The sequence below is a fragment of the Dromiciops gliroides genome, chromosome 6 (assembly GCF_019393635.1).
Source record: "Dromiciops gliroides isolate mDroGli1 chromosome 6, mDroGli1.pri, whole genome shotgun sequence".
Classification (NCBI taxonomy): Eukaryota; Metazoa; Chordata; class Mammalia; order Microbiotheria; family Microbiotheriidae; genus Dromiciops; species Dromiciops gliroides.
Genome location: NC_057866.1, coordinates 178933712 through 178959530, shown reverse-complemented (window position 1 = coordinate 178959530; position 25819 = coordinate 178933712). Strand labels below are relative to the sequence as shown.

The following is a 25819-nucleotide window of genomic DNA, read 5'->3' as shown; positions in this document are numbered from 1 at the left end:
GGCAAATATTATCTTCTTTTTCAAAATGGAGATAGGGTAGATTCTTCATGCTATAGACCAGTGAGCTTAAGTTTGGTTCTTGACAAAATTCTACCATACATTATTAAAGGGATTGTGAGCATTTAAGTAAGTAGTGATCACTAAAAGCTATCATCTGTTCATCAAGAATGAGTCATGAAAGTTTAAAACCTCATTTCCTTTCTTGACAAGATTACTAGAGTGTTATCACAGGAGAAATTAGTTGTCACTCATGCTTCACAGATATTCCTTGGATTTTAGCAAGGCTTTTGACAAAGTATTTAATGATCGCTTTATGGAAAGGTTGGAGAAATGTTGGTTACATTTAAATAGTTAGATGAGAAAAGCCTGAAATGATATTTCTATTGGAATATTCTAGAGGCTTTCCCTTGGTTATGTTGTGTTTATTGGGTGACTCAATAGCCTAGACTAGACAAGGAAAGTTTATGCAAATAAGTGTCACAGTGGAAAGAACACTGAACTTGAAGTCAGAAAGACAAGAGTTCAAATCTTGCCTGGGTTACTTACTGACTGTATGACCCTGGACTTAACCCATCTACTTCAGTTTCCTCATCAATAAAATGGGAATAATAATAGTACCTGCCTCCCAGCTTTCTGTGAGGATAAAATGGAAGAATATTTATAAATCATTTGGCAAACATTAAAGCATAATATAAAGGTTAGCTATTATCATTATTATTACTTATTTTCAGGGCATTGAGGGTTAAGTGACTTGCCCAGGGTCACACAGCTAGTAAATGTCAAGTGTTGGAGGCCAGATTTGAACTTAGGTCCTCCTGAATCCAGGGCCAGTGCTTTATCCTCTGTACAACCTAGCTGCACTCCATGATTATTACTTATTAACCAAATTTGTGGACAACACAAAGACACATAGCTAACATGTTGAATAATAGGATACAAGTTACATATTTGTAAATTAGAATAATTCTCAAGTCTAATTATATTATATGTAAAAATATAGAGGCAATTATAAAATACATTTGGGGTTCAAAACATCCAATGATGAAGTATAGGATGGAGGTGTAGCAAACCAAGAATCTGAGTGCAAAATATCTGAGGCTCTTTATTGTGAAAAGCTCATTTTCAGTCAAAATGTGACACAGAAGTAAAAAACAACAACAACATTGTATTACATACTTTATTAATTATTATAATGTCTCTTTTATTACATTCTACTAATAGAGGAATGACATGATTTTCCAGAAAATGGGATACTGCAATTATGTAACTCTAAACATAGGGTATTTATTTTATAGATTTAAATGTTATTGAAAAGCCCATGTCCTAATATGTAGAAGTAATGATTTACCAGAAAAATTAAAAAAATATAAGTATGCCTTTGTACTTGGCCCTGCTCAGATCATCCTGTTGGATTCTGGGTGTCAAATTTTAGGAAGGAAAAATATGGACAAATTGGAGGATATTCACGGGAATTTGACCAGGATGATAAAATGACTGGGGGAGTGGGGGAGTCCAACAACACCAAAACATGTCATACAAGGAGAAATTGAAGGCACTGTGAAATTTTTAGCTTGGAGAAGAGAAGACTTAGGAACGAAAAGCTATACTCAAGTGTTTGAAAAATTGTCACATGGATTAGGAATTTGATTTTTTCTGTTTCATTCATTATAGTCTTTCTACAGGGGAAGGTGTTCCTCATAAGTAGAGGATGTCTATTGCTTCCTAGGGATGTTGTAGAATAGAGTTCTAGCAAATTAAGGAGTGCAAACTTGTTTCCAACACTGAGATTCTGTGATTTTAAACAAAGCGGGTTTATTTAACAAAGTTGAGAATTATTGAGAAGACTATATCCAAGTGCCTAGGAAACAACCTTCAGAATCATGATGATGTGGGTCTCCATCCTGTCTCTGACAACATTGATTGTGAGAACTGGACAATTCACTTACCTGCTCGTTGTCCTAGACAACTCTCTAGCTCCCTAAGCTTCAGAACAGTTGGTGAGGTGAGCCTGGGATTCCCTCCATTGATGACAGCACAGATCTGTGGTAATTTGGGAGGCAGGACTCTGTGCAGGACAGAAAGGGGGAAGGTGAAAGTGTATCATTAAATATCAAGTGATGGTATGGTTCTGAAACTCACACCTGTCAAGTGGAAAACATTCTACTTAAGTTTAGAAGGCTCATTGCCAAAGACCAGACTTTCAGATAATGGTTTTTAATTTTTTTTAATTAGTTTTAATTAGTTTATGTTTTTACTTGTTTTTTACATTTTAACAACAATCATTAATATAGTCTACTGAGCTATGAAAAAGGTTATACTCTGCATTGCTGGTCCATATTCTTCTTCTTTTTTCTTTCTTCTCTCTCCTTCTTTCTTCTTCTTTTTTCTTCTTCTTCTTTTTTTTGGTGAGGCAATTTGGGTTAAATGACTTGCCCAGGGTCACACAGCTAGTTAAGTGTCAAGTGTCTGAGGCCGGATTTGAACGCAGGTCCGCTGACTCCAGGGCGGGTGCTCTATCCACTGTGCCACCTAGCTGCTGCCATATACTTCTATTGATGAAATCCAGGATTGAAATAGTGTAAAGTCCAACTTGTAATATTGACTTTGACTGATACTGGTCTTACAATAACAAAACAAGAATGGGAAAGAAAACTAAAACTATTTCTAAATATGTCATTTTTGTAATCTATTATTCAGCTTTCTGGAGATCTGTTCCAAAATATAGTAACTAATTACCTTTTGTATTTGGAACAAGCATGGACAGTTTTAGCTCAAAATGTCTTAGAAAAAATAAAATGGAATTTGTGAAGTGTGCTAGAAATCTGTGTCTAACTCAAACAATTTTCAGTCTCTCAGATAAAAATCCTGTATCTAATTAAATTCAGTAATAGACAAAACAAAAAATATAACAATCTCTTATTTTTAATGTATTGTAAAAATAAAGTAAGGGTACAAGGGAGAAAACATTTTGTTAGTTATATAATTATTCTTTATATATATATATGTATATATACGTATATATTCTGTATGGTAAAGAATACATTTTTTTCATAGGCTATAAATGCTTTCAGGGTCAATATGTTATAGGAGAAATAATAGTGGTCTTTAAATATCTGGATTCACATTCTGGTTCTGACACATCCTAATGGTTTTAACCTTGGGGAGGTTACTCTTCCTTTATTTGCCCCAGTTTCTTTATCTGCAAAACAAGGATAATAGAACTAGCCCTTAGTTTAAATACAATTTTGGCTTTCTGTTTTTGGTCCCTTGGTTTTCTTAAACACTGAAAAAGGAGGATTTTTATAAAGTGCATATGCATACACGGAAAGATATTCTTTTCCATTTTCATCGTCAAACAAAAACAAAATGTGTGAATACTTAAAAAGAAATTCATCAGCTATTTTCTCATAAGGTGAAAATGAACATTTTTGCATCTCTCTCAAGATCAGAACTTTCACACCTTCAGTGAGAATTTCTCTAATTAAACAACTTCTAAGATCATAGCCATATGCTATTAGGTTTTGAGCAGTTGCATACAGAAAAAGGTCAATTAATAAAGAAAAATCAATCCTTTAATAGGCAAAGAAGTTTAATTTACTTTTAACAGAGAATTCTATAGATTTTCTTGAAATGAAATCAAAATGTTTTAAATCAACATGTTTTTTAAAATTATTTCAAGGTTTCTATTGATTACTTCTACTGATATTTTTCATTTTAAATATCCCCCCAAAAGTTCCATATTTAAATGGAAACATAAATTCCACAGGATAACATTAAGACTTCTAAATTAAACAGAAAACTTTTATACTTTAGTCAAAAACAATGAAGTTTGTTTCATTTCATCCTTTTAAAATTTTCTATAGCATGTTTTTTTTTATATTAGTGAAAGCTTTAGTGAGTGAGCTATTGATGTTTTAGAAAACACGATTTTCTAATGTTTTCTTTTTATTTCCCTTTGGATGTTTACTAACATTTTTTTTGTTTTCTCTGTGAAAATTTCCTAAAATTTTACTTTATATTGCCTAGAATAGAAACTTTAAAGAATTGTATCTTAGAATCTCTTTTGAACATACAGTACATATACATATACATATATGTGTGTGTGTGTTATTTTCCAAAAGAAGTGGTATTAAATGAAAATTACCAACATTCTCAGTAGTTCTCAATAAATGCTAGTAGAGAGGGATAAATTTCCTATTTCAAAAGCAGAATGTTATTTCTTCCAGATTGGGGTGGGAAGGAAGGATACTTATAGGATCAATATTAATGATGAAAATCAAGGATTATTAACTCGAGATCTGCAAAGATTTTTTTTTGCCTTAATTTGGATAAATGTATTTTAGCATAATTGTTTGCCTTTGTGATTTTATGCATTTATTTTATATATTCCAAATATTTTTCTAAGAAGCAAAGACTCCATAGGCATTGGCAGTTTTCCAGTGGGTTACATGACACTCAAAAAAATTAGGAACCAAAGAGGTGGGAACAGCTAGGTGGCATAGTGGATAAAGCACTGGCCCTGGATTCAGGCGGACCTGAGTTCAAATCCAGCCTCAAACATTTGACACTTACTAGATGTATGACCCTGGGCAAGTCACTTAAATCTCATTGTCCCACCTCCCCCCCAAAAAAGTGCACTTATTAATGTAAAATCTTGATTTCTTGATTTCTTGTTTTTGCTTTCATGGCTTTAATAGGTCAGAATTAACATACTAGCCCAAAACTTACATGGAAAGGGCCCTGACTCCAGCCAGGAGAGTTGCAAACTTATTTTACCTCTGCTACTCTCTAGTAATAGGACCTTAGAAAAGTTATTTATCTTCTATGAGCATGATTTTTTATTTCCCTTCCAGCTCTTCTATTCAGTGATTCTCCTATTTTCCCTATTGTGCATTCATATTTGTGTGTGTGTATGTTTGTGTCTATATATAGATTGACATAAATATAGATATAGATTTTTTGTTGTCATTTTTCAGTCCTTTCTGACTCTCTGTGACCTCATTGTGGGTTTTCTTGGCAGAGATACTGGAATGGTTTGTCATTTCCTTCTCCAACTTATTTTCCAGATGAGAAATTGAGGCAAACGGAGTTAAGCGCCTTGCCCAGGGTTACACAGCTAGTAAGTGTCTGAGGCTGGATTTGAACTCATAAAGATGAGTGTTCCTGACTCCAGGACCAGCACTCTATCTACTGTATCACTTAGCTACACATACACAAACACACACATATCTACCCCCCACATACACACACATATCTACACACCCACCCCCAAGAAAGTGTGTCCACATGTATATCAGCAAAAGGTAATTTAAGAATTTATGGCAACATAAATGTATTTTTTTTTTATTTTCAGGAGAATGGGGAATATTGTATTCCTAAAAAGAAAAACATTAGAAGGAAGTATTCATAGCAGATGTTTTATAGCTGCATATGTAAAAGAATATGGAGTCAGCTGAATTATTGTGAACTAAAGCAATAAGATATCTGTTTTAATGAGACTGAATGAGAAAGGCATATTCTTTAAAAGAATTGCCTTTGCATGTACAATATTCAGTATAGTGGTAGAATCATTTCAAGATAAAATTTGAAAGATTTTAAGATAGTCTGAGAAGATTCTCAGAATTTCTTGATTATCATGACTCGAATTGTAAAGCAAAATGTTCCTGGTACAAGTTGTGATGGCTGTCCCATAACTCAAATGGCAGCATTTACTTTATGAGGACAAAACTAGGAATAATGTGAAGTGAGGGAGAAGATTAAATGAGATAACGTATTTAAAGCACTTTACAAAACTGAAAGCACACATAGTGCTAAGTGTTGTAGTTGTTGTTCGAGGCATGTAGTAGTTGAATCTGCTATATTTCATGAGGCAGAAATATTATATAGTAAACCTGCTGAAGGATAAATGAATCATTAGACACGTCATATTGAAATTGTTTGGAGCTTCATTGTCAGAGATAAACCAAGTGATTATTTAGAAAAGAAAACTTAATTTATAAACTGTTTAACATGAATGAGCTCCTGAGTTCTAAACAGTTAATGCCTTTCATAATTTCTTTCCTATATGCAGTGAAAATATCTGTATCATAACAATTAAATCCACAGAGCTTTAAAATGATCTGTTTGACCTCTAATCACTGACATACTAACTACAGTCCATTTGGGACTAGGGAGGGAGGAGAAATAATTTAATAGATATAAAGCACTTCAAGTAGGTGTGTGTGTGTGTGTGTGAGAGAGAGAGAGAGAATGAGAGATAGAGAGAGAGAGAGAATGAGAGATAGAAACAGTGACACAAAGAGGAACAGACAGAGACCTTTTAGGGACAGACAGAAACAGAGAGAGAGAGAGAGAGAGAGAGAGAGAGAGAGAGAGAGAGAGAGAGAGAGAGAGAGAGAGACATAATTTGATCTCTTTTTCTGGCTTTTTTAGTAGCCTCAATTTACTTTACTTGAATCAGAGCTATTGCAATTTGCCTAGAGGTAAGCAAAAGGAAAAAGAAAAGGTGTTGTAGAGGTGTTATTGGTAAAGTAAACAGAAAAATAGACCTGAAATTTCAATCCTTGCTTTTTCATACACTAACCTTTTGAGTATGAATAAGTCATTTTAGAAGATCTGGGTTGAAATAATTTCACAATAGCAAAAAAAAAAAAGATAAAATAATCCCTTGTTAATTTAAAATGCATTTTTAACATCATGGCAGAGAAACTGGGACGGGGGGTGGTCAAGCCATTTTTAAAAATATCAAATACAATAGAATAGTGCAAAATATTCAAACATCAAGATAGTTATGAGAACCAGACTTCAGATTCAGTACTGTAGGCAACTTAAAGAGCAGCAATGAAGTTATTGATCTGCACTGGTAAAGGGAGTTTCTTTATTTACCAGTGCAGATCAATAACTTCATTGCTGCTCTTTAAGTTGCCTATAGTACTGAGAGGTTAAGTGATTTGCCCAGGTTCAAAAGGCCATTAGGTGTCAGAAGTCTTATTTGAACATGGTACTATCTGGTTTTGAGGCCTTCCCTTTATCCCTACTGCCTCAATGCCTCTCATAAAAATACATGTCAGATATAAATGTGTATGTCACCCCTATTTTAAGAGACTTTCCTTCAGAGATTATGAATAATGTTTATCTATCTTATCTATCTATCTATCTATCTATCTATCTATCTATCTATCTATCTATCTATCTATCTATATATCAAAGAACACATAATCTTGGGAGAGAAGCAATTTAACTAATTCTTTCCCAAATCTATAGAGGGAGCTGGTGGCATAGTGCATAGAGAATTCTAATTGAAATCAGTATTACATGATATAAATCCTCCCTTAGATTCTTACTATGTCTCTAAGCTAGGCAAGTCACTTAACATCTTGGCTTAGTTTTCTTCATCTGTAAAATGGGGATTGGGTAGCTGGGTGGTGCAGTGGATAGATCACAAGCCCTAGCCCAGGAATCAGGAGGACCTGAGTTCAAATCCAGACTCAGACACTTAACACGTAATAGCTGCATGACCCTGGGCAAGTCACTTAACCTGCTTGCCTCAAACATCCAGAGCCATCTCCAGTTATTCTGATGTATATCTTGCCACTGGAGCAGTATGTCTCTGGAGGAGAAAGTGAGGCCAGTGACTTTGCACAGCCCTCCATCACTTAAATCCAATTCACTGCAAATCATGACATTACCTCCTGATGTCATGGTCCTGTTGGAGAACAAAGGATAAACAACAAAATGAGGATTAATAGCAGCTATTTCACAGGGTAGTTCAAAGTATGCAATGAAAAACATTTGTGAAATGGAAATTCAGTGTTACATAAATGCTATCATTAATATTAACACCTATAGCAATATTTATGACAGTGCAGCACAGTAGAGAGTCAACCTCATAGCAGAAGGAACTAGAATCAAGTATCACTTCTGAGACTCACATATACACTTATTCAAGGATAAAATGCTTTGACAGGTAGTGTAGAATAATGAAAAGACTACTAACCTAGAAACTGAGGTTCATATTCTATCTCCACTATTTGTCAGCTGTAGGATTCTGGGAGTTTTCTTATCTGCTAAATGGGGATAATAAAAAGCATATCACCTATCTCATATAATCATGAGAAGAGTGCTTTGTAAACTTTAAAATGCTTTATATCAATATACATTATAATATTCATTCTTATTATTTCATTCCAGTAAATACCATGATTTAGGAGCAGGGTTTTATCTCTAGTTTGTAATCTCATGACATTGAATGTCTAAAGTCATTTCCCCAGGTCTAAGAAAGCTAAATGCTCTGATATGTGGTTACCCTAATTTTATGCTTACTAAAAATCTGAAAGAAACAAATCCACCAATGTTGAAAGCATCAATCATTTTTACTGCTTCTAGATCATACTTGTAGGCAGTTGGCAATGACAGTGTGGTAGAGGGTAATTGACAATATGTTACAGCATAATTAGCCAAGTGATTACAGAATGGACCTTAACTACCTTTGTATTTCTAATCAATTTTAATCACTAAATATATCATTGAAACCCTATGCTAATTTTAATTGGATCAGTGTGGTTTATTCATTTATTCGTTCATGCATTCATCTGTCTATTTGTGTATTTATTCATTCATTCATTTATTGAAGTAGCAATATAGAGTAGAAACAGAATGGAGTCAGAAGAACTGGGTTCTAATCCTATTGATCCAATCTATTCCACTTATTTGGAGCAGCTAGGGCGAGGCCTGATGTCAAGAAGACCTGAGTTCAAATTGGTCATCTTTGGGTCACTTAACCCTTTTTACCTCAGTTTCCTAATCTGGAAAAGGAAATGACAAACCAATCCTGTATCTTTGACAAAAAAAAATGGTGTCACCAAGATTCAGGCACAAATGAAATGACTGAATAACAAATATTTCACTTATTAGTTTTATGACCTTGGGCAAATCATTAAATATCACTAGGTTTCAGTTTCTTTTTCAGCAAAACAATAGAATTGAACTAATTTCCACAAAACCTTCCAGTCAAATTTATTGTACAATATGCAGCCAGTAAGACAAAGAGAAACAATAATTAATCTCAAGTGATTATTGTGTTTGTTTGTTTTTTCGTAAAAATTGGAATTTTGTGGTTGGAAGGGACATCAGGATATATGTTACAAAAGAAAAAAAATCCCTAATCTCTAACATATCCAACGAAATAGTCATCTAGTCTTTGCCTAATGACATTAAATGTTGGAGAAACTGTAATATCCCAAGGTAGTCCCTTACATTTTTGACCTCAGGAATGATCTATTACAAGGCATACATGATACAAAAGAAAAAAAAATACCTACTTTCCTACATAGCCAGCAAAATAGTTATCTAGTCTTTGCCTGATGATATTAAATGTTGGAGAAACTGTAATCTCCAAGATAGTTCCTTATGTGTTTAAATAGTTTTAAAAAAAAAATGATGAGGACTATTTTTTCCTCATGTTAAGAGCAAATCTGTTTCTTTGCAATGTCCACACATTATTCAAGATGTTTCTCTCCCCCCCCCCCGCCCTGCCCCTGGGCTCAAGAAGAACTAGTCTAACCCCTCTTCCAAGTGATGGCCCTGCAAATATTTTAGAACAACTATTACATCTCCCATAAGCAATATCTTTTCAAGTGTTCTCTTTTCTGCATATGTGTGGCACTCAGATGCCATACAACTTCCTTGTTCTTGCCATGCCCTAAGTACTCTAGGCTAAGTTCTTTATATTTCTTAAATTAGTCTGGGTAATTTGATTGAAATAATTTGTACTTTGGTCTTGTCCATAATTTAAAATCTTATATCTAGTACTAATGTGGCAGCTTTCTCTATTTTTTACTCAATATGTATTTTAAGGCAATTAATCAAACCATTTGACCTTCTCTTTAGAGTACAAAATTTTAAAAAAATTCTCTCAAAATATGTAGAAGTGTTCTATTAGTAACTGATTGAATTTTTCAGATACTTTTTTTAAAAGCACAGAAGGAAGACATAATTATGTCCTAAGAAACAAATTGTATTGGCTTTTAAAATGGAAATGTGAAAAATTAGATTCTTTGAATTTTAAGGATTTCAGTATATATTAAAGACAAATTAAAAGTACTGCAATTGCATTTGTTGAGGATAAGAAAGTATAATGCTTCAAGTACTTCTACATTAAGAAAAGGAAGTGGGGTTTTTTTGGAGAAAGGCAAAATAGTAATGTAAAAAATACCATTAAAGTCGTATTAGAGATAAATTAAATTTTCATTAAAATTGCTTTATATCAAGGAAAAGTTTCCAAAAATAATTTTCCAGTGTACATTTGGAAACAACCCATTTATTCTAGCTAAATCTGGATAAAGCTTAACCTTAGCACCAAAGAATGATAAAGATATTTCTTTATAATGTGAATGGCATTTGACCATCATAATCATTTTTGTATCATTAAATATGACCACAAGGTAAGGCACTGGGAGAACTCCCTTGGAGGTCGTCACTCTTCCCACAGAGAATATTTCCTGTATAAGGGTCTCTATACCTCCCCAAATGCCTTTAGGACACCAAGAAGACTAAAAATAATTTTAAAAAGACTATAATAATTCACATTTATATAGTTTAAAGCCTTTTTCTTGCAGTAATCTCACAAAGACTATACATTCAGACTCTTTAACTGTCCTAAGATTTAAACTCAAATCTTTTATGTTTCTAGGCTGTTATTAGACCCAGCAGAACACTAAACTGAGTTTTTGTCACATCTAAACCTTGGTAGAGGGATAATTCTGAGAATATACACATTTTGATAGAATTGATAATAATAAAGTAAGGTATGATACTTATGCATATGATCATGATACTAGCTTACATAAATAATGAACACTTTATTGAAGGTGAATATAATATTAACACTTTAGGATCACATCTTGTAGAATTTTGAAATTGGAAGGAACCTTAGAGATCTAGTCTGACCTCATACCACATAATAATAGCAATAGCAGTAATAATGATAACAAAAACAATAATAATAGCATATTCTCAAAATACTTAATATTTCTCCCACACACTATTATAAGGCAAGTCATAGAATTATTCCTGTCTGCAATTTGGAATTGTGAGAAGAAATACTCAGGTAAGTGACTTGTCCATAGTCATGCAACATGAAACTTTCCAAGCTAGGAACCCGAACTTGGCATTCTGCTTCCAAATCTAGCATACTTTTATTACACACATTTGCTGCCCAGTTGTTTCAGTGATGTCTGACTCTTCATGATCCCATTTGGAGTATTCTTGGCAAAGATACTGGAGTGGCTTGTCATTTCCTTCTCTTTTTCATTTCATAGATAAGGAAACTGAGGCAGAGTTAAGTGACTCACCCAAGGCCACACAGCTAGTAAGTGTGAGGTTATATTTGAACACATGACTTCTTGACTGCAGATCCAGTGCTCTATCCCTTGTGCCTCATCTCTGTATAATGTCCAAAGACCATGATAAAATGTTAACAACTCAGATTTCTCTGACGCTTTACAGTTTATGACTATTTTCACGCAACAACTCTCTGAGTTTTAGATGGGCCAATGTTGTAAATTTTCATTTTAGAAATGAAAAAAAAAATGTTATGTAATGGTCCATCATCTCATTGATAGTGCCCTCAAGATCCTGCTAAGTCTATTCTGCTTTACAGCTGCTACTAATGAGAAGAATCCAGTTGCTCCTCTGTGCCTCATCTCTGTGCTCTTACATGGTATAGAATTCTTCATCATCTCTAGGTCTCAGAATCCTTAGTTTGATTCAAGGCTTGCTTCCTGTTTGCCTATCTCTGTCAATCCTCCCCTGATCTCCATCAATTGATAGTTCCTTCCCCTCATGGCTCCCAGATAAGTTAACTTTGAATTTTGTAAATATTTGACATATACCTATATATGTACATGTTTCTTCCTCCCAACAGAACGTAAGATTGTTAATGGTTTAATTATTGCCTTTCTATCACAGAAATTCATACAGTGCTTCCACTATAGGCATGGACTTAGGAAATGGTTTTTTCATTGATTTTTGGATGGCTCTACTTGGAAAGCACTTCTATTGAGCAGAAATCAGAAATGAGTGTGCACATATAGCTTCTATGTATTCTAATTACTGTAGCTATGAAAAATAAATCTAATTATTTGTTTATTTCAGCTTTTTTCAAATATTTGAAAGTATCATTTCTCCCCTTAGTCTTCTCTTATTACATGAAACATCTAGATGGTACAGTGGGTAAAAGCAATAGATTTGGATTCAAGAAGACCTGGGTTCAATGACTTGGCTATTCTCAGCAATACAATGATTCAAGATAGTTCAGAAGGACTTATAATAAAAATTCCATCCATCTCCAGAGAAAGAACTGATAAAGTCTGAATGTTAATGGAAACATTTTTTACTTTAATTTTTGGAGTGTTCCATGTGTTCTTTTGCAACACAGCTAATATGGAAGTATATTTTGCATGCCTGCACATGTATAATCTATATCAGAATGCTTGACTTCTCAAGGAGGGGGAAGGGAGGGAATTTGGAGTTCAAAAATTGTAAAAAAAATGTTAAAATTGTTTTTACATGTAATTGAGAAAAATATAAAAAAACTATTCTTTTAAAAAAAAACAGATGGCCTAAGTTCAAATCCTACTTTAGAGATTAACTATCTGTGTGACACTGGGCTAGTCCCATAACCTCTACCTCAGTTTCCTTATCTGTAATATGGGGTTAATAGTAGCACCAACCTTTCATAGTTGTTGTGAGGATCAAACAAGATAATATGTGTGCAGTACACTGCATATATTGAAGTGTTATATAAATATTAGCTATTATTTTATTTGCTTTTTACAATTAGGTTGTGAAGTGGTTAAAGTACTAGCCCTGGAGTCAATAAATTCTGTGTTCAAATACAGCCTCAAATACTTATTAGTTATGTTACCTTGGACAATCTATTTAACCTCTATATATCAGTTTCTTCATCTATAAAATGGGAATAATAATATTTATTTCCTAAGATTGTTGTGAGGATAAAGTTAAATAATGTTTGTAAAGTACTTAGTAGAACTTAAAGCATTATATAAATGCTAGCTATTATTACTAGAAGTTCCTAATATTATATGACTTCAAGTCCCTTAACCCCTCCTTTAAAAGTTGCTGTTTGACAGTGTTGTTCTCATGGTGTATGTTTTAGATTTGGCTTCTGTATTTGTATTGACTAAAATGAATGAGAAATGGACCTTTTGTCATTTCAAAGAAAAATGGGCTAACGGGTGCAAAAAAAATTTTGTTTTGGTGAGGCAATTGGGTTAAATGACTTGCAAGGTGCAAATATTTCAAAATAAATTCTGTTTGGAGTGAAGAACAATACTTTCATGTGCTACAAGTAATGTTAGTAGTTTATATATCTATAGTGCTTTAAGATGTGCAAAATATGTATAATATATATAAATATATATATATATATATATATATATTTGATCTTTCTAATAACTCTGTGGAACAGGTGGTATTATTTTCTCTATAGCATAGATCAGTAAATAAAGGCTGAGTTGCCCAATAATTTGCTCAGGATTACAGTTAGTAAGCATCAGAGGTGGGGTTGGAACCCAGGTCTTCCCAATTCCAATAGTATTGTATCCACTAAGCCATGCTGCTATCTTCAATATTTGAAATATTTGATGAATTATTGAATGACCACAGGAGGCCAACCTGTATTTATATTTGTGTTGAAGCAAATAGCATACCATTTACCAACGATTCTTAAAGCTATGACAATCCATATTGGTTAATCATTCCGCTAGCAAATAAATGGCAACTCTTCTATATCTTATTAACTTGGCTTGTAGTTTGTGGTGACTCTGTGTGTGTATAATATGTATCTGTGCATGTATGTATGTGTGAATGAATATACACTACATATATACATGTATATATACATGTATATATACAGACACAGAGACACAGGCCAACTAGCTGGGCTGATCTATCAACAGAATGAAACTTCATCTCTGGATCATACTTGAAACCTCCAACAAATGAGTAAAATATGTTGGTGTTTGTACTCAAGTGGTAGGGCTTTTGATAATCTTGCCTTACCTCCATGCCTCCATGAGGTTTCAGAGTAGCATGCTGATGGAGAACTATTTTTCTTAGTGGAATAAAAACTTACAGACAATGTGAAACTGATTTGGAGGCATTTTACAATTATGCAATTTTACTCATATAACATTATTTGGGGGCATCAGTTCATTGAAAAATGCAAGAACATTTTATTTAATTCATACCAGCACATTTAGCCTTTGCCTTGAATTATTTGTTTATTATTATTATCAACAAGAAAGTTCTTGCATTTAATTATTTTCAAGGAAAATTTTATTTTAAAGACAAAACTCAGAGCAAAGCAGGCTTAATGACTTACTTAAATATCATATTACTTTAAAAAGCATTGAAATAAATCAAGTGAGCCTTTCCTCAAGATGGCGCCAAAGGCTAAGAAGGAAGCAGTTGTTCGCCCCAAGACAGAAGCCAAGGCCTTGAAAGCCAAGAAGGCAGTATTGAAGGGTATCCACAGCCACAAAAAGAAGATGCAAACACCCCACCACCACCTTCCGGCAACCCAAGACTCTAAGACTTCGAAGGGAGCCCAAGTACCCTCCGAAAAGTGCCCCGAGGAGAAACAAGCTTGACCGCTATGCCATCATTAAGTTTCCCTTGACCCTTGAGTCTGCTATGAAGAAGATAGAGGACAACAACCCGCTTGTCTTCATTGTGGATGTCAAGGCCAACAAGCATCAGATTAATTAAGCTGTACAGAAGCTTTATAACATCAATGTGGCCAAGGTCAAGACACTGATCAGGCCTGATGGAGAGAAGAAGGCCTATGTCCAACTGGCTCCAGACTAAGATGCTTTGGATGTGGCCAACAAAATTGGAATCATCTAAACTCTGTCCAGGGCAGCTAGGTGGTACAGTGGATAAAGTACCGGCCCTGAATTCAGGAGGACCTCAGTTCAAATGTGACCTCTGACACTTGACACTTATAGCTGTGTGACACTGAGCAACTCACTAAACCCTCATTGTCCTGCAAAAAAAAAAAAAAATATATATATATATATGATATTAAATAAACTCCAGCATAGAAATAAATCAAGTGAATGATGTATGAAATTTTGCCTGAATGATATAGGTTGTTTGAAAAACAGGTTTCTACTAATTAATAGTAAGAAAAGACTTGGGGATTTATACTCTCACATTATTATCTTATACAACTAAAAGAAGGGGATGATTTTCTCCATCCTAGAGAAATTAATTTACAGCATCCCCCTCTTTAAAATATGATGATTCAGCCAGCCAATGCTGTGTGTCAATAGGCGATCACAATTTCATGAAACTTATGTGGAAACTAGGTTGATTAGAAAAGAAATTAAAATATAGCATTGGCCTTGGATTCAGGAGGACTTGAATTCAAATCCAGCCTCAGACATTTGACACGTAAGTAGCTGTGTGACCCTGGGCAAGTTACTTAACCCTCATTGCCCTGAAAATATAAATAAATAAATATAATATATAAACATATGTATATAACACATATATAACATATATATAATACACATACACACACATATATATATAAAACATATAACACATACACACAACCATATAAATATATGGAACCCAAAAAGTTCAAAATCCATATAGAAGTTTGCTTTTTTCTAAAAGAAGGTAAAAGGGAGGAGGAAGTACCAGAAATCTCCACCAAAAGGGATGTGGCATGAGAGGAGGAAAGGTGTAATAAATATGGGAATAGGGTAAAAATAGAGCTCCTGAAGGGGAGGAGCAAGGCAATGGCAAAAGCCACATTATTTTCCCTTGGTAAGTGCTAGACTATGGGGGTGGATTGGTCTGCTTATCTACAAGGGTCCCAGCTGTACAAGCAATTTCTCAGCCTAGTGGAGACTTACTGGTGCCTGTCTTGACTCCTAAAGACACACAGGGAGTCCAGTTTGGGAGCTTCATCCATGACACATTCAGGGCCTCCTGCATACCCTGGGTCCAGTGCTAAGCACAATGCCTGTCTAGATGTCTGGAATGTATATAATATATGGGTTTAATAAATGTTTGTCCTTGAATCACTTCATTCTGGGACTGATTTCCCTTATTTATAAAATGAGAGGTTTAGACCTCATCCCTGAGGTGCCTCCTAGGTATAAATCTATGATTCTCTCTTCCTAGATCTCTCACTCTCACATGCCTTGCAACTTCTCATCCTCACTGAAACCTATTTTTCATTATTGTTGTTGCCCCCCCCCAGCCCAACAGTACCATATTTCTTCTTATCCTTTAAAAATCTGGCTGTTGTTTCTCTTATGCCATCAGATGCATAGACAGAAGAGTTGACATACTTCATAAACCCACTATTATTTATAAAACTTCCTTCTGCCGTCATTACCCAGCAATCACTTCTGCTCCTTTAAAATTAGATCTATCCTGTCCACATCCTTATTACTCAAATTTATGGATGCATAGGTCACTTTCTCACCAGTCCCATTAAGTACCATATGTGGATCAGTCTTTTACATCCCAACTCGTGATGCCTCTTCTGAAATCATCTCCTGGTTCTTCATTGTTCTTATGTGTCATCACTTCAGTACCCAGTTCACTCCAGTGATGCAAGAGTAGTCAAACAATGAGCTCCACCAACCCAACCACATTTGCCTCAAGTTTTAGAATTCTTAAGGACAGTCCTACTCTTTGCTAACACTTCGACAGCTTATTTCAAATCATTATAGATACTCAAACATAAGTAAACATTGTTTGCATTAAAAATAATGTACAATTTGGATTTGTCACTGGAATGGTCTCTTTTATGATTAGCATAGTGACTTCCCTGTGAAGGGCTAAAATTCTAGCTAGTCTGTCTAAAATATCTAATGAGTGGTCACCAATAAATTATAACCTTTAGCAAGAGTTAGACTTTTAAGCCTTTATTAAGGAAAATTAAGAATTTGCTGAAGAAAGAGACAGGCCTAGATTCATCTATCTATTAAAGGGAGAGTACATTTCTAGCTCCCTTCTCTACCCGAGTCCTGACGAAAGAGAGTGAGAGCCAGCCTTGCCCCCTCTTCCTCCCACAAGCAAACGTCACTTCCTGATGCCAAAGAAAAGCTGCATGGCCTTGCTCTAAGAGGCCTTCTCCTCATGGTGAAGCTTTCCTACAATAAGTCTCCAGCAGGTAGTGTCATTCCAATCATTATATCCCCATACTAATTTGTATGGTAAAATAGCACCAACCAATACCACCAACAAATACCACCAACCATATCAAAGAGTAAAGACCCCAAATCAATTACTGCCACTAAAACACAGAAATTTTCAGGTCTTCATTAACTAAAGAAAGCCCATTTTTTTTCTTTTCCCCCTTTATACTTATACCATTAATTCTATATTTAAATTGAGCAATGATTCTGATTTTATGTAAATTTTGTTTGTACTTCCAAATTCTCAATATTTGGGGTGAAAAATATGAGAAAGAAAGAAATCAAGTCTACCCAGTAACAAATTATCATATTTACTAATAGAAACAATTGTCTGTCCCCAAGCTATCTACACAGGAGATGAATTCCTACCTTATTATTTCTGAAGGCACAGTAATATCACATTACATTGGTGTATCATAATTTGTTTAGTCATTCTCTAATAGATGGCCATCTACTTTGTTTCAGTGCTTTGCTAGCCCCCAAAACACTGCTATAAATCTATGTAATATATGCATGTGCATATATTGTAATATATGAGACATTTCTGTCTAAGTAATTTTTGAAGTATATGGCTATTCATGGAATTAAAAAAAATTAAGTATAATTTAAATTACGTTTTAGAGGAGATGGGACAATTTTTAGATCCCTCACTAGTGAGTATACAGTATACCTGTCTTTCTGAAACAGCTCTAAAACTGACATTCCCATTTCTGAAATCTTAGCCATGTGTTGAGATAGAGGTGAAACTTCAGATTTTTTGATTCACATTTTTTGTTTTGGGTGAGGGAAGTTTTCATATTCAGGAGTTTCTGCAATATATAAGCAAACAACACAATCTTAATATCATTGTTTCTCCATAAAAAGGACAAAGTTGTCATAAGCTATAGATTCAAAGGTTAAAGTGAGATAAAAGAAAGAATTCCTTAAAGAATTATTAAATACAGGGGCAGCTACATGGCACAGTGGATAAAGCACTGGTCCTGAATTCAGGAGGACCTGAGTTCAAACCTGGTCTAAGACACTTGACACTTACTAGCAGTGTGGCCCTGGGCAAGTCACTTAACCCTCATTGCCCTGCAAAAAAAAAAAAAGGAAAAAAGAATAATTAAATGCTAAAGCAGATAAAAATTATAGATGCCTTCTGAACTCTCTTTGTCAGTATTTAAGTATAATAAAGATTCTTATCTGTCAGATATAGTTTATCTGATACACAGCCTAAGAAAGAGAGAGATAAGTATTCAAATTCCTTTTGTGATATACATTTAGGCCTATAACCCATCTTCAATTAATGACTTTATAAGTTTTCTGTGTCTACAAGCTTCAAATTCATAAGTAATTATAAAACTGAGTGTTTGCATGCATTTTATTTAGAAATAAATAGCTGTGAAAATCTTTTAAGCCTCCACATTTCCAGAAAGTGGCTCCAAGTATTTAATGACTTGAAGTAGTAGGTTGGTAGTAAATGTCATAAAATGAGCTTCTTTGGCAGACTGTGAGTGGAAGAGGGGGTTCTGTAATAATCTTAGTATGAAATAACATTTTAAAAGTTCAAAGCAGAAAGCATTGGTGGATTTGACTATCAAATTCAGTTCACTGATGCAGAATAGATAAATTCAGTAAGGATCAGATTATAAAAAAAAGAAAACTGTCTATCATGACGTTGAAGAATTGCTTGGGACACTGAGATGTTGTTCAGTGCCTTGCCTAAATTTTCACAGATAGTGTTTCATTTTGGACTGAATCCCATAGTTATTCTCTGGAGATGAAGCTCTGCCTTTACAGTAACTAAGAATCTACTGAGGGGGGAAAAAGTTTTGTAAATCAAATAATCCAATAATCAGACTGACACCTACACTTAATTGACCTTTTAAAAAAAATAAACAACAAAGTCATTCCCTGACCCTTCTAAGATTTTACTTTATTAGAATCACTGGTTTTTTGGGGGTCTGGGGGAGATTAATGGTAGGAGGAGTGAATTCAGAATGCAGGATACTATTGATCTGACCTAAGTGTTGGCCAATGTGGAAATTACAAGTAGTGCTGAAATCACAGCAGGGATTAGATTTAGCTCAACATCTTGAAACAATGAACTGAAATGCATTTCAAGTGTCTACATGTGCCAGGCACTAAAGATACTAGATTTCGACTCTGAAGATGCAAGTTAACTCCTGGCTCTCCCATTTGCTAACTCTGTAACTTTGGTGAGAGACATTTAAAGTCTCATCTCTAAAGTGAGGAGGTGAAAAAGTCCCTGCTTCCCAAATGGATATAGTATCTGAATATAAAAGACTATACCATTAAAAAAAAAAAAAAACTAAGAAAGAATGAGATCAAATACATTTTGCAGCTATGACCAGGGGTTGAATGCTTCACAAAATAAAGAACAAAGGTGATGTATAAAAAGTAAAAGAGAGATTTTTAATTAAATAAAATTGAAAAGATTTTACAAAGGCAAGAACATGCGGCCAAGATAAAAAAGGAATCTATCTGTTGGGATTTCTTCTCCTCCTCCTTCTCCTTCGTCTCCTGCCTTCCTATTCTCAATGAGAATCTGGTTTCCAAGATATAGACAGATACACAAATACATACATATATATACATGCACATATATGCACACTCATGCATATATACATTAATAATTGTATATCATATCAAACATATCATAATAAAATGTATTGTAATATAATATTAATTATTATAACTCATTTGTGTATATAACAAAAAATGTATAAATCTTGGAGGAATTCCCTGAAGGTAAGTGGCTAAAGAATATAAAATAATATTTCTTAACCCAAGCACCAACTGTTAATAACCACATGAACAATTGCTTCTTTAAGGAATATTATTATTCTAAGCAGATAAAAGTTAATGATATTTCAAAAAAACTTTACTTTGCTATAAAAGTTTGTTATGAATTTATAATCTTTGTATAATATATCTCTTTCTGTCATATTTACTACCAGCTTTATACTTTTTTTCATTGTAACAAGCTGTTTATCAAGATAGCTCAGGGAGGCTGATATATGTGAAGAGATTTGATTTCCTTTTACCTAAATGAACTTTGAGTGAAGAATCTCAGAACATTTTGGTATATACAATAATTATTTAACAAACTAGACTGGGTTTTTCCATGCTGATTAATCATGTATTTATTGAAATATTTTGCTGAGTACTTTGTTTCTTTGGGAAACAGAGAAACATACAGAAAATATGTACTATGCACTCTAAGTGATTAGCATCTATTGAGGCAAGACTGAAATATGTGAAAAAGGAACAAATATAAAATAATATATAAAAATGATAAATTGTCTCTTTTAGAAAGTTTTATGATTAAGAATCGTGACATGCCATAATTTCTAAGGAAAGGAGCATGGTTAGTGTGAATATAGCAAATGATACAACCAATGACAAAATACATACAAAAGGTATCTTAAAGGAAATAATAAAAGAAATGTTTGATTATAAAAAAATAGACCAATTGTGTAGTGAGGTTAAGGGATAACAGATAGAGAATCCACATGATTTGTTGGGTTTAGAGACCCAAAGAAGGATCCTCCTCTCCCCACCCCCCATCCTTCAACATATCAAGTGAGCATGGAAGATTTGTAGATCAAAAGATTATAAATTTAGAGTTATAGAAAACCCTAGAGATGGTGAAGTCTAATTTCTCTACTTGATAAATAAAACTAAAGGCCACAGATTTTAAGCGACTTTCCCAACATGACATAGATAAGTGGCAGAGCTGCGATTTAAACTTTATCTTTAAATCCAGCGTGGTTACTGTAATAAACATGGTTGTAAAGAGAATAGAGTTTCATCATAATATTGAGTTATTGAAGTACAAAAAAGAATCTTTATATAACTTATAAGTATCATATAAGTTTCATCAAATTGGGTGATGAATGTGGGCTACATCATTTAGTAAAAGATTTTTGGATATTGTACATTAGTCTGTTATGAGACAAACATAAGGTAACTAAAATATTTGCTTTTTGACTAACCTTTCAGAGACATAAGTGCTTAACTATATTATTTCTTCTTTTAGATTATAAACCCTATTAGGGCAAGGACTGTTAATATGTTTTTTGTCTATCTCCTACAGCATCTACTCCTTTCCATTATAATCTCCATCCATTATACCACAATGTCTCTATATCACTTAAGTTGCACATAATGTACATTTAATATATTTGTTGAGCTAAGTTTGATATAGTCAAAACCACCAATGCTTTCTGCTTTGTACTATTTTTGTGTTATTTCAAAAATCATTCCTTTGATAAAATGTTTTAAAATTTCATTTATAGGGGACAAGTGCAAAGCTACTGAATTCAGCAAGATGAAAAATAGATTCTTGGATCTACAAAATCAGAAGTATATTACACAAGAAAATGAAAACCCACCTGAAGATGAAATTGTTCGGAAGAAGCTGCTGGTAGATCAAATGTTAAATATTTTGACCCTCTAGACAACAATGGACTTGTAGACAGTAATGAACTATCTCAGGTAAGATTAAGAAGGAGTGTATATGTGTGTTTATATGTGTTTGCAGTATTGGGCACTAAAAGTACATATGTAATACCCAATATATGATATACATAAATAATGGCATATATTATTTAATTGCTGGATAATGAAATCTCTATTTACTTTTTATAAAATTATTAAACTCATTAAGTTCAATCAGTATGATGAATCATATGATTATTGTTTAGATTCATCATAGTTTAATATTATATAATTGTTTAAGATTATCTAAATATGACAATATAGATAATATTAGTTTCAATATTTTAATATCTAGGACATGCAACTCTCTAAATATTCTGAATTTTTGATTCATTAAAAAGGATGTATTTTAAGCTTCTATTCTCAATGAGGCACTGTGTTGGATGAAAGATATGTAATGATGGGAGCATGAGGAGAGTGTAATATGAATTTAGTCTGGAAAGATGGGTTGGAATCAGATTGTGACATATTCAGTAAAATAGTATTTATTATTAACAAAATCATCAAATCAGTTTTTGAAGTTTAATGTTCTAGTCAATTCAAAGATACTGTTGGCCTAAACAAAGATGATGATGGTGAGAATGAGAAGAATGAATTCAAGAAGCATATATCGGGTCGTCGATTAATCTAAGATGCCTTCGAGGTTGCTAACTTGTATGACTAGATTGATTTTAGTACCCGAAGCCTCCCTACCCCCACAGGAAAAAAATCTACACTGTCTACTGATGAGATGTGTTTATGCATATTTCCATGCTTCTAGGAATTGGCATTTTGGTCACTTTGGGTGAATACTCCAATGGCATATGTCAATGACAGAGCACAATGTCAGGGTGGTATGCTGTAGTGGAAAAAAAAAGTTCCAGACATATTCCAGTTCTGACTCATTACTAACTGTGTCATCACAGAATAGTCATATAAACACTTGGAACCTCAGTTTCCTCATTTGTAAAGTAAGGAAAACAATTCTTGTGCTACCATTGTACACGGAGTCTTAAAATTAAATGTTTCGCAGACCTTAAAACACTTACATGCAGTAAATTATATTGCTGCCCTTTTCAGAAAATATATGCTTTCATGAATCTCATCTCACACACACACACACACACACACACACACACACACCACATTAACATCATCTCCTGTTAGGACAATCTCATCAAATTATCTTTCCAGATTCCCAGGAGGCTGTGACTCAGATGATGGATATAGCCTATCACTAAGTCACTACTTTAAAGACACAATTCCTTATTTAGGACTCTCAAGGCTTGTTTTCTTAGCACAGCCCCTGAAGATGCCTCTTTGACACAGAGAAACATCAGTATAGAACTCTAGTGAAGGTTTCATAATGATAGTGTCAGATAAAATGACTAACATTAAACTCCTCTCCTCTACTCTCTCTCTCTCTCTCTCTCTCTCTCTTCTCTCTCTCTCCCTCTCTCTCTCTCCCTCTCCCTCTCTCTCTCTCTCTCTCTCTCTCTCTCACACACACACACACACACACACACACACCAAAGATGGGAGTTACAATCTACACAGGTGACATTTGTACTGATGAGATCATTTTTTAAAGGCAGTGTGGAAAGATCACTGTATTTATTGTCCTATAATTTGGTTTCAAATCCTGCAGCTACATGTGTGCCCTTGGACAAGGGACTGAAGACTCTCTTTAGTTTAGAAAGCTCACATGTGAAATGATGGAGTCAAATCCAGATCATTCCTAATATAACTTTTAGTTTTTAATCTATGATCTCGAATATAAGGGAAATGAGGAAGTAAATGTGAGGCAGAGATATTGACAGTTGAAATGGATATTTGCTGCCTTTCCCTCCCTGGCGAATATTGGATAAACATAGTCATATAGGAAAGTAGTAGAGAATGGTTTAGCACCAATCCTGCCCACAGATGATGCAAACTTTTTTTCCCCATTACTAAATATAGCACTAAATGTGACCCGTTGGGGGATGTCCTAGAGATAGAGAAATAGAGAGAGAGAGATGATTATGATGATTTATCAAATTATGAAATATCATATACAAATGCTAACAAATTATTGTAATTAAAGCTCATATTTTAAATAAAAATTAATAATTGTTTACTGTCATTAAAATCTTGTCATATTACTTAGTATTGTTCATTTAATCCCTTATTTAGCATTTGTGAGGAATAGGTGATAATTTAATGAAATTTTGGATAATGAGTGAAGCTAACTTCATGAGAATTATCCATCAGCTGTAAGGAATTTAAAATTCAGGCAGAGTCTACACAAATTAAACATTTCTATCTGTACTGTGCTAGGCAATAGGGATACAAATACCCTTAATGGAGACAATGAATCAATAGACATTTATTAATTACCTGCTACATGTCAGGCACGGTGCTAAGTGTTAGGGATACAAAATGATACAAAAGGCTGTCCCTTTCTTGAAGGAACTTAACATTCTATTGGGGGAGATGACATCTTATATACAAAGCAACCTATATACAAGATAAATAGGAAGTAATTAACAGAGGCATGCCACAAGAATAAAGATATTTTATAGGAGGTTTCTAATAAAAGGATTTTATTTGGGACTTAAAGGAAGCTAGAGATGTTAGTAAATGATGTGGAGTATGGAAAGTGTTCCAGGTGTGAAGAACATCCAGAGAAAACTCCCAGAACACAGAGATAGAGTGTCTTATTCATGAAGCAGCCAGGACTCCAATGTTGTTAGACTAGAGAGGGCTTAGGTTATGAAGGGCTTCAAATGACAAATAGACCATTTTGTATTTGATCCTAGAGGCAATAGGGAGCTACTAGAGTTTATTGAGCAGGAGTGTGGTAGGAGGTGACATGGTTGGACCTGAACTTTAGGAAAATCACTTTAGTCACTGAATAAAGGACAATAAGAATATATATAGTCTTGCATGCATGCACGAAGTTAGACATGGAATAAATATAGGGAGAATAAAAGAAAGCATCCAAAAAAACTTTCATCTGCACATTTATCTTAAAATCTCTATCCTACTGATTGCTTTATCTCTCTGATTTCTTTATGAAAGAAGAAACCAAAGGAATTTGGCTCCTGACTGCTTATATTCTACATATGTTAGCACATTTTCTCTCTCTCTCTCTCTCCCTCTCTCTCTCTCTCTCCCTCTCTCTCTCTCTCTCCCTCTCTCTCTCTCTCTCTCTCTCTCTCTCTCTCTCTCTCTCTCTGTCCCTCCCTCCCTCCCTCTCTCCCTCCCTCTCTCTCTCTCTCTCTCTCTGCACACACACACACACACACACACACACACACACACACACATATATATATATATATATATATATATATATATATATACATGCACATGTATGTGGATACATAAGGATGTATATCCTTATATATCCATAGATAGATAGATCTTATAAGGAGATGGATTATGTTCATTGTGGACAATAGATTTTTAAAACATTTTTCTGGAAGTTTTAAAAATTATCATCAATGTGTTAACCTAAGTTAAATTTATAATCTGAAGTCAAATCTTGTTTTTGTTTTTTTTCTTTTGTTTTTGTTTTTGATGAGGCAATTGGGGTTAAATGACTTGCCCAGGGTCACACAGCTAGTAAGTGTTAAGTGTCTGAGGTCAGATTTGAACTCAGGTCCTCCTGAATCCAGGGCCAGTACTCTATCCACTGCACCACCTAGCTGCCCCTGGAGTCAAATCTTTAACTAGAAAATGGGCGGTCTGGGTACCTGGGGGTGAAAAATAATAAAACAAAAGGATTTAGAGCTAGATTGGAACTTAGAATTTATCTAGTTTGTAACCTCCTTCTTTTATTAATCAGACTCTGAGGCCCAGATATATGAAATGACTTATCCAAGGTTATAGATATATTATGTAGCAGAATTGAGATTTGAACTCAGGTCCAAATCCAGTACTTCTACTACATCAAGAGTTAGGGCCTTTTCCCTCTCCACTTCCAGGATTTCACTGGATTCTTTCTTCCTTCTGTACTTCCCTACTACATGTCCACTTCTCTGTAAGGACTGATTTTAAGATTTTGTAATGTGACATTTTACTGTTAAGTACATGTGGCATGGTGTACT

General features: G+C 34.2%; 1 protein-coding gene and 1 pseudogene across 1 annotated transcript in view; both read left to right on the top strand.

The window, feature by feature from the left end:
* Positions 1-25819, top strand: part of FSTL5 (follistatin like 5) — a 996384-nt gene that overhangs the window by 492728 nt on the left and 477837 nt on the right. The window contains 2 exon segments of the mRNA XM_043971840.1: positions 21548-21685; positions 21688-21746. Coding sequence (XP_043827775.1) covers positions 21548-21685; positions 21688-21746 — 197 coding nt within the window.
* On the top strand, positions 14463-14928 carry LOC122731616 (annotated as a pseudogene).